The following is a 14,359-nucleotide window of genomic DNA, read 5'->3' as shown; positions in this document are numbered from 1 at the left end:
TTTAACAAAAAGACAACTTACTTAAAATTTCCTCCTGAAAAATGTGTATTTTAATTTTTTTACCAGATAATGCATTCACATGTGTTCACGTGTAAAAATCCTCTCTTCCCTGACCTGCTGTCACCTGGTGGTCTTCCCGGAGGCAGCTGATATTAGTTTCTGGTGAAGGGATTAGCAACGTTTTTCTGTGGGGATTAGATAGTAAATATTTTAGGCTTTGTGGGTAGACCCCTGTTCTAGTGGATCCTTGAAGAGGAATTTTATGCAAATATAAGCACATCCCTATACACCTCCTTTCCCACAACTCTACAAAATGGTGGCACAACATATAGAGTGTTCTGGACTTGACTTTTATCCGTTAAACCAGGGGTTGGCAAACTGGCCCACTGGCCAAATCCAGTCCATGACTGGTTTCTGTAAATAGTTTTATGGAAACCTATGTTCATTTGAGGCAGCCATGGTCTAGTGGTTAAGATTCAGTGCCCTCACGGCTGTGGCCCGGGTTCCCCAGTCAGGGAACCACACCACCCATCTGTCAGTTGTCATTCTCTGGTGGCCGTGTGTTGCTGTGATGCTGAAAGCTATGCTACTAGTATTTCAGATACCAGCAGGGTCACCCATGGTGGACAGGTTTCAGTGGAGCTTCTAGACTAAGACAGACTAGGAAGAAGGATGTGGCTACCCACTTCTCAAAAAATTGGCCATGAAAACCCTGTGAATAGCAGCGGAGTGTTGCCTGATGATACAGTGCCAGAAGAGGGGAGGAGGATGCAGAAAGACTGGGCAGGGTCCCATTCTGCTGTACACAGGGCCGCTAAGACTCGGAATTGACTCATTGACACTAACAACATTCATTTGTCTACATATCGTCTGTGACTGCTTTCACTCTACCAAGGCAGAACCGAATAGTTGCGACAGAGACCATATAGCTCACAAAAAAAGCCTAAAATATTTTTTTCTCTGGCCCTTTAGAGAAACAGTTTGCTGGTCTCCAAGTTAAACAACATGTCTTAGCCTTTCCATGTCAGTACAGAAAGAGCTTCCTCATTCTTTTTCATGGCAGCATACTATTTCATTGTATAGCTGCACCACACTTCATTTAATCAAACCCTCCTAATGGATATTTAGATCATTTCTGACCTTTTGCTGCTACAAATAACGCTGCAGTGAATAACCTTGTATTTACCTCATTTTCCACATGTGTGACTATATTTTAAGGACGAATTCCTAGAAGTGGAATGGCTCCATCGAAGCACAGTGCATTGATAATTTTTATAGCTATTGTCAAATTGCCCTCCATGGAGGTTTATCAACTTATGTTCTCACCAATGGTATGAAAGTGCCCATTTTGCCCCACTTTTGCTGGCAGAATCTCGTAAGCCTTTTAATCTTTACCAATCTGCTTAGGTGAAAAAAAAAAAAAGTGTTCCAGTGAAATTTACTTTGCATGCCTTTTATTCTTGTGAGTTGCATCTCCTTTCATGCGTTTAAGAGGCGTGGGTCTCCTTTCTGCTGCTGGAGGTCTACTCTTCTGGTCTGATGATCTTGTGGGGGGTGGTCAAGGATGGGAGGTGGTCCTCTCTCTCTGTCTCTCTTCCGTCGCTCTCACAAGCAAGCTATTGGGGAGCAAAAGTCGTAAGGATAAACATGGGGTGGCAGTTAGGACCATCGACGTTCCAGACCTCAGCGCTGGGGAGCCAGGGGGACACCAGAGGGGTGTTTCTGTTCTGCTCTGGACTTGGGAGGCTAACTTTCAGAGGGCTCACGCTGCCCTCCTCCTCCGCCGTGCTCCTGTCGACACAGGCAGCCTCGTGCTCCTCCAGCTTCCTGATGGGGACCACGTGGCAGGCGTTGTATTTGCAGCTGGCAGTCTGTTTGGCTTTCTTGGGGTTCTTTCTCCTGCATGATGCCAGGTGGTACTGAAATCTGCTGAGTGGGATTCGGTGGCGAGGGTTGTAAGGGCAAATTTCTAAGGCTTCTGACTCCATGAGAAATTGTTCTTGAAGCAGAGTAGCTCACCGCCCAGAGTCAAAATGTAATACCCCTCGTGGAAAAGCCCTTTGGTGAGAAGGAGGGAGCTGTCTTCTGCCCCAGCGTTGGCCCTCGTAGGCGAAGGTCTTAACGACTCATGTTCTCGTGTTCGCTGTTCTCTGGGACCGTGAGTGGTGGGTTAGAAACAGGACAAGGAGCTGCCGGAAGCAGCTGCACAGAGAACAGAGTTATCAAACGGCACGTGAGACAGAAGAACCATGTAACACAGAGGCAGGAGCCAAAAACCCACAGCAGCCCTGCGGGGAGCTGAAGAAGGTCTGTACCAGCCCCCTTGACTCTGCGTGTTATACTGTGTGATGTCAAGGAGCAGTCACGGGGGATCACAAGGGGCAGTGTGAGTCATCAGGAAAAGGCTACTTGTCATCCCTCACTTTCAAGGGGCGGGGAGGCTTTGGGGATGGCTGCCATTCAAAATTGTTTGTGGAGCCAGCCCTGATGGCCTAGTGGTTAAAGTTTGGTGTGCTCCACTTTGGCAGTCTGGGTTTGGTTCCCAGGTGGGGAACCACACCACCTGTCTGTCAGTAGCCATGCTGTGGTGGTGGCTCACATAGAAGAACTAGAAGGACCTGCAACTAGAATATACAACTACGTACCGGGGCTTTGGGGAGGGGGAAACATTGTTTGTGGTGTGTCTGTTATAATTTAACTGTCTTTAAACTTATATGTTTAATATAATTCCTAATATATTTGGGTTTAAATCTGCCATCTTATTTTGTGCTTCCTGATTTATTCTTTGGTTTATTTATTTATTTATTTTGCTTAGGAAGATTGGCCCTGAGCTAACATCTGTGCCCATCTTCCTCTACTTTATGTGGGACGCCTGCCACAGCATGGCTTGATAAGTGGTGTGCAGGTCTGTGCTGGGATCTGAACCTTTGAACCCCAGGCTGCCAAAGCAGAGCATGAAAACTTAACCACTATGCCACTGGGCTGGCCCCTCTTTGGTTTATTTTTTCTCCTTTCTTCTCTTATTTTATTTTATTTTTTTTTGAGGAAGATTGGCCCTGAGCTAACATCTGTTGCCAATCTTTCTCCTTTTTTCTCCCAAAAGCCCCAGTAGATAGTTGTATGTCATAGTTGTACATCCTTCTAGTTACTCTATGTGGGATGCTGCCTCAGTATGGCTTGATGAGTGGTGAATAGGTCCATGCCCAGGATCCGAACCGGCGAACTCTGAGTTGCTGAAGCAGAGGGCATGAACTTAACTGCTACACCACCAAACCAGCCCCTCTTCTCTTATTTTAAATAGATGGTTTTAAAAAATCTTTCCATTTCCCCCACTATTTTGTGAGTTATACATTCTCTGATCATTTAGTGGTTACTCTAAAAATTAAAACATTCATAGATAACTTATCAAGGTTTAAAGTTAGTAAAAGTTTCACCCTCTTCCTGGATAATACAGACTTTTTCTTCATTTACTCCCTTCCTGACTTATTATGTTATTGTCCCCTGTATTTTAAGCCTAATTTTAGAAAACTTCACAAGACAGTATTATTATTGTCACTTTACGTTGTCAAAGTTTGTTTACACTTGTCCTCCTGTTTACTTCTCTCTGCTTCTTGCATCTCAGACCCACCAAGTGGGATCACTTTGTGTCTGCTGGAAGTTTACCTTTTAGAATTTCTTCTTGACAAACTTTTGGTTTTGTTTGTCTGAAAATGTCTTTATTTCACTCTTATTCTTGAAAGATATTTTTGCTGAGTGTAGTTGTGTTATTTTCTTCCTTCACATTGAAGCGGAGTTCAATTTCTTCTAGCTTCCACTCTGTGGTTGAGAATTCAGAATTCCATTGTTACCTAACTTCTTATGAAGGTAATCTATTTCTTTCTTTTTTTTTTTTTCCCAAGGAAGATCAGCCCTGAGCTAACATCCATGCCAATCCTCCTCTTTTATTTTGCTGAGGAAGATTGGCCCTGGGCTAACATCTGTGCCCATCTTCCTCCACTTTATATGGGATGCCACCACAGCACGGCCTGACAAGTGGTGCATCGGTGTGCACCCGGGATCTGAACCTGGGCCGCCAGCAGTGGAGCGCACGCACTTAACCACTATGCCACAGGGCCGGCCCTGAAGGTAATCTATTTCTTTCCCTACACGTGTTTTAAAGAATTTTTCTTCCTCTTTTGTTTCTCTATAGTTTCACTATGATGTTGACCTGTGGATTTCTTTTTACTTATTCGTTCTTTTAATTTTTTTGTTAGACCTCTGGAATCTGTGGATTAGTGTCTTTCATTCGTTTTGGAAAACACTCAGCCATTCTCTCTTCAAATATTGCTTCTACCCTATTCTCTCACGTCCACTGAAATGATAAATGTCACTTCCACTGACAGTTCATTGTCCAAAGCGAGTCTCTTGGCCACACCTAACTTCAAGAGTCAAGGAGGTACACGTGCGCAGAAGGAGAATGGGGACTTTGTCAAGAGTCCTAAGAACGTCCCCAATCTGTCCTTCTTGTCACCAGTATTTGTTTCTTTTTCTCCATATGTACACAGTGTATTCCTTCCTCTCCAAGGGAGCAAACCTGAAGTCCTAGCTCAGGGTGGGGGGATAAACAGCTTGGCCAGGGCTCACTTGGGGCTTCGTTCTGGCAGGACCTTACTCTAGACTGGTGGGAATTCTAGTACCTCCAACCAAGCTGTCCCCTGTGAGGAATGAGAGGCCCACAGAGTCATGCTCACTGTACACCAACCCATCCACCCCAGAGATATCTCCTGGTATACTTTGCTGAGAAGGTGTCCTTGGTAAATTGTAACTTCTATATCATTTATGTGACAGAGTACTCATTTTCTCTGAGCCTGCAACCCAGTGTTGAAGGAACTACGACATTGGCCCTACTGGGAGTTAACAGGTGGTTCAGTGTCCGCTCTTACATCCCCCCAAAGCCTGGCACGGTGTTTACTGATGACACTGGTAATGCTTTTGCTTTTTAAATTCCCAGTCCTACAGCCTTTTTCATACTTGTGACCGGGAGTATCCAGGCCTTGAGTAATTCGGGCATTTGTAAGTCTGTGAATGGAGATGATAATGAAAGCACTTCATCGTCATTGAAATCCACATCATAAAGAACAGGGCATTAGCTGTTGCAGGTTTCTTTGTGGCTAAGCACACAATAGTGCGGCAGGCCCACATTTAGTCCATTACGGAGAGAGCGAAGGCCAGGGTTGTTAATGCTTCTAATGGACATCTTGAATGGTCCTCAAGCCTGCCGCCTTCTCCCAGCATCTGCTCCGAGTCTGGGATCTGACAGGTTGCTCACCATGGCAACACGAGGGGAGAGAGGGATGCAGATACAGCTGTCTGGATGGCACTTCTCAGGCCTGTCTGCATGTATATAATGCAATATATGTATATATATGCACGTATATATGCAATATAATTGCAATAATGCAGGCAAGGTCAGATCTGCTTTCTGTTCACTCCTCTCCCACACCGATCATCTTGAGAGATGGTGCCACAGATGGTAATACAAACATGGAGAGGAGAAAGGCACGGAGCATGCAGAAACAATGTTTTCTGAAAATGAAAAATTGTGTGTCCTGGCCAGCCAGGTCAGCAGTGACCATTATGGGGTGGTATGGAGCTGTTGGAGGAGTAGACTCACTATGAGTCTGAATCTTTCAAGCTTGGAGAGACTTCTGATGACATCAAGGCCAGCTTCTCTCCCAGTGCCAGCATCCCCTCGGGAGCATCCCCGGAGGATGGTCATACAGCGATGGGGAGCTCCTACCTCCCCAGAGAGTTCCGTTGTTAGGTTTCTCCCACTGAGCTGAGCTGATCTGCCTCCTCATGGCCTCTAGCAGTTAGGGTTAATTCTGTGCCCTCGGCCCCAGGAACATCCTCCAGGATATCCCGAGCTTGTCAAACTCATGCCCCGTGTACGTGGCACTGGACTGGGGTTGTCCACTCCATTCCTGGCACCTTGAGGCTCCCTGCATGTCCAGCAGGCTGGTGTGCACAGCCTCGGTAGCCCCTCTGAGCACTTGAACTGTGGCCCAGGGCTTCTCTGTGCTGCCTCTGTGGGCCGCTCCTTGTTCAAGGCTGCCCTGGTCTCGGCCCATTTGGGCTCCTGCTAGCTCCTTAGATTTGAGGACCTTATCTTGAAAACCCCCAGTGTAGTGCAGCGCGGTGCTTCTCAAACTAACACGCACACGAATCACCTGGGGTCTTGTTAAGATGCCAGACTGAGTGATCTTTGTCAGATGTATGTGTTATGGCTGCGCTGGATTTGAAAAATGAATCGGAACTCATTCTATCTTTTTCTGTTTTCTGGACAGTTTAAATAGCCTAGAAATATTCTTTGAAAGTTTGAAAGAACTCTCTGACCCGTATTCATTTGGGAAATCGTTCTGTCAGTTTTCAAGTTGGTTCAGTGATTTTCTACTTCTCTTCACAATTCCCATTTTTCTAGAAAAGTATGCTGTTATGGACTGAATTGTGCCCCCCCGAAATTCATATGTTGAAGCTCTAACAACAACTTGACTGTATTTGGAGACAGGACCTTTAAAGAAGTAATTAAGGTTAAATGAGGTCATGAGGGAGGGGCCTTCATCCAATAAGTAAGAAGAGGGAGAGACTCCAGAGATCTCTCTCTCTTTCTCCACAGGAGGACAGAGGAGAGGCCCCGTGAGGACACAGAGAGAAGGTGGCTATCTGAAAGCCAGGAAAAGAGGTCTCACCAGAAACCAAGCCTGCCGGCACCTTGATCTTGGACTTCCAGCCTCCAGAATTGTGAGAAAATGAACTTCTGTTGTGTAAGCCACCCAGTCTGCGGTTTCTTGTTATGGCACCCAAGCAGACGAATACACGTGCACCCTCCATTGAGCACTAGCATACCTATGTATTTGGTGTTCTCTTTAATTTGAAAACCCTCCTCTGTATCTTTAGTTAAATTTCTTCCACTTTTCTAATTTTTTTGTATTCTCTCTCTCACTTGCTCCCTGTCCCTCCCTTTATTGGACCCTTACAAGTCTAGGCATCTTACAGCTATTTACAAGTAGCCAAGTCTCAGATTTATCAGTTCTGATTTTTATGTTTTCTATTTCATTAATTTTTACCTTTATTCTTAATTCTCTCCCCAGGTTTGTCTTGTTCTTATTTTCTAGGTTTGTGAGTTGGATGTTACATTTACTCTCAGTCTTCCTTGTTTAATGACAAAAACATTTAGAGCCACGAGGATTCCTTGGTCACATTCCATGGGTTTGGCTCTGTGGAGTTCCAATTGTCATTATGTTCCGAATGGCCTATAATTGCAGTTTCATTCTCTTCTTTGACTTGAGTTATTTAGGAATAAAGTTCCAAGTGATTCAATTTTTTTCATTTATGCTTTTGTTTTTCATTTCTGATTTTATTGGATTGTGGTCAGATAACGTGGCCTGAAAGACGATTGCTCATTAGGACCGCTGAGGTTTTCTTTGTGGCCTAGAATGCCATCGTTTTAGTTACTTCCTTACAGATGTTTGAATGAAATGTCTTTTCCATTTGTAAGTATTTATTGAATGAATCTTATTTTTCGAAGCTGACATTCCTTGGAACGTGGGTCCCACAAGTCACTCTGGGAACAAGCACACTGTGACCCTCTCCTGAGGAACCAGCCCAGGATCCAATGTGCCCATCAGCACGGATCCAAGGGGTCCTGAGGTAGAACAGCCCGTGTCCCTTTGCTCAGTCAATATTTCCTGAGGGCAGCCTTTTCTCCTTAACACCTCACGAGTTTCCCACGGAACGTATTTCAGAAAAATTCTGCTTTAAGGTTTTCTCTTCTTTCTCGAGGCACAGCTATTTACGAAGAATCATAGTGTTCATTCCTCAGGTATGGCCCGGCCCTTTGAAGCTCTGAGCCCGTCCGTGAGTCCTGATGTGCTTCTCTGCTCATTTTTACAGAAGGAGAAACTGCAGTGGGGAATGTGCATGTGCTCTCTGTAGGATGCTGTCCCAGTCTCAGCTCAGGGGGGATTTGCTGCCCTTTTGCTTTGTCATCTTGGAGGCCTCGTTGCCTGAGGGACCCAACTGAGGCATGAAGCTATGCAGCAATGACCTCACTGCTGTGCTCGGGGTTTCTCTGTTCTAACAGCCTGAAGTTAGCTGGGCCCTCTTTCTGCACCTGGCCACAGGAACAACCCACACCTCATTCTAACATCCGTGCTGGGGTGTGAAGTGCGGCCACAGCCTGCAGCACCATGAGCCAGCCCTCGTGCACCTCCCCAGGGTAACATCAGCACCAAGCGTTGGTCCCCTACGGCTGCCCTGTGGCGTTAGTGTCCCTGCTCCCTGCTGCTTTGAGCTCGCTGGTTTCATAGGGTCCTACCAGGGATGTGGCTCTGTCTTCACTTGGGTTCCTTCAGAAGCAGAGCCTGAGACAAGGATTCAGGTGCCAGTAGTTTGTTTGGGAAGTGCAGATAAGCTTGTAGGAAGGCGGGGAAGTGAGATACATTTGTATATATACTCACATACAAATATTAAAAGAGAATGAAGCGAACATTGTAATAGTATATTTTCTATACTTTCTAAAACTTTCAATGTCCTATTTTTCCACAATAAGAAAAATCAAGCAAAAATTATATTTAGAAAAACATGAATGGAAACTAGTAAAGACTTGCAAGGTTAAAGTGTGTGTGATTAAGCCAGCTACCTCTGTGGGCATCTGAAGGCCTCCGGGGAAATTATGGGAAATGGTACAAAACACACAACTCAGAATTTCCCCACTCAACGGGTGGGGCATGTATACACCAACTTCCAAGAGACCCATTTGTTAAGGGCTATTTCGGGGGGTTTCTAAGTTACTTGGCGCTTCCAATCTGCTAAGCACGGGCAGTTCTGGGAACAAGAGCCCCCACACAGATGCAGAGACTGAGGAGGAAGTTGGAGAGAACACACTGAAATGCCCAATGATATGGGTGGGGCACTGACCACTTCTGCCACAGGGCTCCTTCCACTTACTCACAGAGATTTATTTCTTCTTATTTGATGACTTATGGAGTAGTCAGCCCAACAAATGTTCAACAACCAGCTCTCAAAAAAACCACAACTCCCTGATCTGTAGCATCTGCCAATTTCTGTGGTGTAAACACTCCCACCATGGCCAATTTCAAGCGACCGATGGTTTAACAACTGGCTGGCAAAACTCAGCTCTCCTGAGACAGTTTGAGCCAGCTCCATCCAGCACACCACTCGTCGGTCCTCACTCAGTTGGGTCTTGCTGGTATTTCATTTCACCGCGAGGTTGCTAGCACGTGGTCTGGGTTCTCCTGGTTTACAGGCTAATACAGATTTTTCTGTGTTTTTCTGTTGACCATTTTAGCAGGCATCTGGCAAAAGGCAGTTAAATGTATACCGCCGTCAGTCGTCTGGAAACCCCTTCACTTTTAACCTTTATGTGGCATTTCACTGGAGGTGAGTTTTTCATAAACAGCATTTATTTGAGTACAGGGAGGGAAAGCTGCTGTTCTTCGCTCACTCTGACTTCTCCCCAGGAGGAGCCGCTGATGTCCTTGCAGATTGTCGTGTCCACTTTTACTAGCGGGAGGGTCACCTCCTCTTCCACGTCCCCCTCACGTGGCTGGGTGGGTGCCGTCTTCCTCTTTCTTGGCTCTCGTTTTCCAATTCATCTGCTATGGGGTGCTGGGTTGCTACTCAAAATACAGGCTGCCCAGTTAAACTTGAATTTCAGATAAACGGTGATACTTTTTTAGCACAAGTTATGTCTCATATAGTGCATGGGACACACTTATGCTAAAAAACTCTTTGGTGTTTACCTGCCATTCAAATTTAAATGGACATCCTGTATATTTATTTGCTGTATCTGGCAGCCCACATCCAAGTGACTTTGTTGGAGGGTCCCCCAGAACAGCTGGCTATTAGATCTGGATTTGGGTTTCCATGGAGCCTCTGGCTAGGGCTCAAGCCTCATCATGATAATGGGGAAACTTATGTTCCATTTTCTTTTGTCTTTGGAGAGTCTGTCCCTTGAGAACTTCATGAGGAAGGCCGTTGGCAGAGCAGGATTTGGTATCCCTGGGTCCTCCAGCAAGCTACCATCAAATATGAGGAAACTCTCACTTTGAGGTCTAACAATTTGGACTTTGGTTTTGGATCCAACCTGAGTCTTGGGTGAATTTAATCTGTGCTCATTTATTGTGATATCTTTTATGTATTGTCTTACTTCTGTCATTTCGTTTGTGCTATTTATTTTTAATGAGCCGTGTTTTCCTGAATTAGTTGTCTTTGGCGGGTTAGGAGTCACACATCATGTATTTATTACACCAGAAGTTATTTTAAATACAAAAACCTTGATTTCCCATCATCTGCTTTTCCTTTCTCTCACGTCTCATTTTTTTTGCGAAATCATTTGGGATTTCCAGAGCCAGATGATTATGACCATGGCTATTCCTAATAAATTATTTTAACATGTTGTGTATCTTTAGCTTTAATATTTATTTCTGACATTTGCAGCAAGTTTCATGCCTCATTAGTTGTCGTCAGTCCCGTATTTTTGCATTCTGGTTGTTAGTTTCTATTTTCTTTGTACTGTCTCTTCCCTGCTCTTGAATTCACTGTTGGATTCCTCAGTCCTTTGCTACCAAGCCATCGAAGCTGGAGTCCTCTGGGCTCAGTTTTCTCCTCTCCCTCTTACTGTCTGTTTGCAGACAACTCACCGCTAAACAGCTTGAGATCTAAACCAGCTGCTGAGTGTGAATTCATCAGTCCGCCTTGCTAAGCGGTGTGTCTCCCCTTGGATGTCTCATGGGCACTTCACACCCAGCCTGCCCCAAACCAGTCTAAAACCACCTTCCTGCCCTCGCCGGTCCTGCTGCAGAGTCCCCGTCTCAGTGGACGATGCACCACCTGTCCACTTCCATTCAGTCCTGCAGAGCAGGAGCCCTGATTCTGTCCTTCCTCTCACTCCCTGCCCCCAGGTCTCATCCATCACCAAGCCTCTTTACTTTGGAACAACTTGTGAATCTATCCAGTTTTCTTCATCCCTTCAGCACTCCAAGCCATCCTAGTGACCATGGTCTCTTGCCTGGGCTAAGGTAACAGTCTCTTAACTGGTCTTTCTAGCTCCCCTCTGGCCTCTGTCTGGACTAGACCCAGAGAGAACGTCTAGAAATCCAGATACACTGTCTCCCTCTGCTTCCCACTGCTACGATATAGTGAGGATCCTTCAGGGGCCCACAGGCCCCTGCAACGTCTGAAGGCTGGCCACACCCGGCCGTGCCTGGTGCGTGTTTCCGCTCCTCTCTGCACTCCAGCAGCAGTGGTCGCTCTCAGGCTCTCAAGGGCTCTGAGCTCTCGGCCACCACAGGGCCTTGGCATTCCCTGCTTCGCTCTTGTCATCTTTCTTTGCATGGGTGAGCTCCTTCTCGTCCTTCTGAGCCCAGCCTCCCTGAACTGCCTGCTAGATTAAATTCCTCTGTTCGTGGCCCTCGTAGCTCCACGTGCCTTTCCTTCCTAGCATATTATGCCAGTTGTCACCTTACATTCATTTCTGTCTGTCTTCTCATGAGTGCCTGCCTCCCCCAGTAGACTCCACGCTCCCCACAGGCGTGGATCGTGTCTGTTTCAACTCCCTCCGGTATCCCCGGTGCCCAGGGTAGCACCTGGTGCCTAGCGGGTGCTGAAGAATTTGTTAACTGAATGAGTGAGTGAATGATTCAGAGCTGGTTGCAGCTAGAAGTGACATTACTATCATTACTATTATTAACAGTGGACCTCGAGGCTGAGACCCAGGGAAGGGAGGACCCCTGAGAAGCCTGGGTGATGAGAGTCAAATTTCAGAGTTTTGAGTTCCAAAGTTCTCTTGAAAACCATGGCTTTTGATTGCAAAAGCCAGATGCTGGAGAGAGAAAAATGTTTTTGTTTGCTTGTTTTTTTAGTTTTCAAAGCTTGGCTTGGCATAGCCCACACAAAGCCAAAGGGACCCAGAACACACAATTTACTCCGTAAACCGTATGGTGGGGAAGAATGGGTGATGAGGAAGGATGTTTTCCTGCCCAAATGGAGATGAGTTCAATTAGCAAGTGTGGAAGGAATGGATGGAGAGGGTGTGATTAGGGTTTAGAGTTACTGGGTTCCCAAGAGTGAGTCCAGCACCCCATCCTCCAAGGCAATAGCAACCCCAGTTAAGGTTATAGGGATCCCAGAAGAGGCCTCAGAAAAAGCCCAGTATGGTGCCCGACTGGAGGGGCAGCAGTGGCCGAGGGAGGTGCTGGAATGGAGTAGCCTAAAGTCACATCGATGAGACCAGGGAGCCCAGCACAGTGTAGGGGAGCAGACTAGAGTCCTCAAGCCCCCAAAGAGGGTGTGCACGTGGCTGAGGGTGGATGCTGTCCTGGGTGGGCTTCAGGGTCCCAGGAGTGAATTATTGGGGGCTGTGGCAGAACTGTGGTCATCTCTATAGCAGCAGCAGGAGTCAGGGTGACCCAGACTGGCTCCGGGGAAGCCAGTGAGGGCTGCCAGCTAGACACCCCTCCCAGATGCTGGCGTGGTCTCGGATCACCTCTGGGTGGAGTGTGTGTGAGTGTGTGCGTGCGTGTGTCAAATCTGAAGACAATGGGCATTGACCAAAAGAAGAGCTGAGTGAAATGGCTGTTCTATTTTATGTTCGCAACTTTGTTTCCCACCTTCAGTGGGAATGGGAGCTTAAAAGCCAGGACAAGTTTAAATATGAAGAAATAAGGAAATTAATAGGTTTTTATCCCCAAGGATGTGGTCTGGGAAATTTATACTTGCTCATACATACATACATAGACTCACCCCCCGTATTACTTGAGGTTCAGCAGGGGACAGCATCCAACTCGGTCAGATTTAATGAAGGGACCAGTACAGAGGAGTGAGCGGGGCAAAGGGACCAGGGACCAACAACAATGGGAAACCGGGGGCGAGGGAAGGGATTGTGCTATTGGGGTCCATTGAGAGCTGGAAGCATAAGGCACGGGCCACCCCGCAGGCGCTGTAGTTGTGGAGGGGCTGAGCTACCGCCAGAAAAGAGACCCAAAGGAGGAAGGCAGCAGGGAAGAAATACCCCACTTCTCTCTTCCCCCAGCGCCCAGGACCTGGAAGCCAGCAAGGGTATCTGGGCGGTGTGGTCCTCAGGGCCAAACTTCCAGGGCCCAGAGCAGGGCAGGGAAATGAATAGGGTGGTGATTGGGGATAAAGAATAGCTAGCACACCCTTCTGATTGAATAGATGGGGAAACTGAGACCCAGACGGGCAAGACTTGCCTAAGGTCGCTTAGGCAGCACAGTGAGGACCCAACCCAGACCTCCTCATTCTCATATTAGAGCTCGTTGCCCAAAACCATGCTACCTTATTTCCTTAACACACGAGTCTATTTTCTTATTTTCAAACCTTATTATAAAAAGAAATCAGAAAATGCAAATATGTGTGAAGGAAAAAATAACATGTTGGTGTGTATCCTTCCAGATTGCCTCTCCATGCATGGACGCACACATTTAGTAAAAATGGGAGTGGGCTTAATAAGGCGGGAGAAGTGGAGTCGCTGGGAGCTCCTGGAGGGGCCGGCACTCAGTCATTCAGCAGCAGCGCTCCTTGGAAGAAAGACACACTGAAAAGAGGAGGAAAATGCAAAAAGAAATGGCAGAGGGAGAGAATGGTCGGTGCATGAGCCAGCCTCAGTTTCTCCAGCTGCTCCTCGGGAGGGCGGTTGTGATGGTTAAATGAGAAACATGCAAACAGCAGAGCACTCAGTTCCATGGGGAATCCCTTCATCCCCTCGGCCTCAGCCTTCTCACCTGTACTGGGAATGTTCCAGCTTCCACGGTTTCTGCACAAGGAAGTGCTTAGTGTTAACTATGTTCCTTCCTACGGTGCTGGGTGATTGCCCAGCTGTGATATTTGGGTCCTTAGAGTCACCTGGGAGGGGCCCGGTAATGACTAGCACGCCTTGAAACTTGGTACATGCCCGACCGGAGGCATGTGAGTGATGTTCAATGGCATTTTGATGGATGGTTTTAATGTGAATAGTTATACATGTGCTTTAATGAATATTAGCGGGGCTGATCATAAATATATTTGACAACAGGTATGGCACAGGAGTCAACCAATCAGAACAGCTGGTGGCAGTAAATAACCCGTAATGTCTCCAGCTGCCCATAACTGAACCAGAGCAGCCCGATTTTCCCCACCCGCCTGGTGATTGGGGTGCTAACGGTCCCCCGAGAGTGGGTTTATACTGTTTTCACCACACCGGCCCCAGAATTCTCCGACAGTGGCCTAGGCCCCCACAGACGCCCTCCAGGCTTTGAGGTTCAATCATGGGGGCCCAGGAAAGGGTGGGTTGGAAGGAAGG

General features: G+C 46.8%; 1 protein-coding gene across 1 annotated transcript; it reads right to left on the bottom strand.

Annotated features, from left to right (window-relative positions):
• Window positions 1–1,479: 1,479 nt before the first annotated feature.
• On the bottom strand, window positions 1,480–1,988 carry GTSF1L (gametocyte specific factor 1 like). Its single transcript, XM_004430562.3, is given in 2 exon segments — window positions 1,480–1,556; window positions 1,559–1,988. Coding segments are annotated over 2 exon segments (507 nt in total).
• Between the last annotated feature and the right edge of the window lie 12,371 nt (window positions 1,989–14,359).

The sequence above is a fragment of the Ceratotherium simum genome, chromosome 21 (genome assembly GCF_057802395.1).
Source record: "Ceratotherium simum simum isolate JZ-2026a chromosome 21, ASM5780239v1, whole genome shotgun sequence".
Lineage (NCBI taxonomy): Eukaryota > Metazoa > Chordata > Mammalia > Perissodactyla > Rhinocerotidae > Ceratotherium > Ceratotherium simum.
The sequence above is the reverse complement of the archived record's forward strand: the minus strand, read 5'-3'. Positions and strand labels throughout refer to the sequence as shown.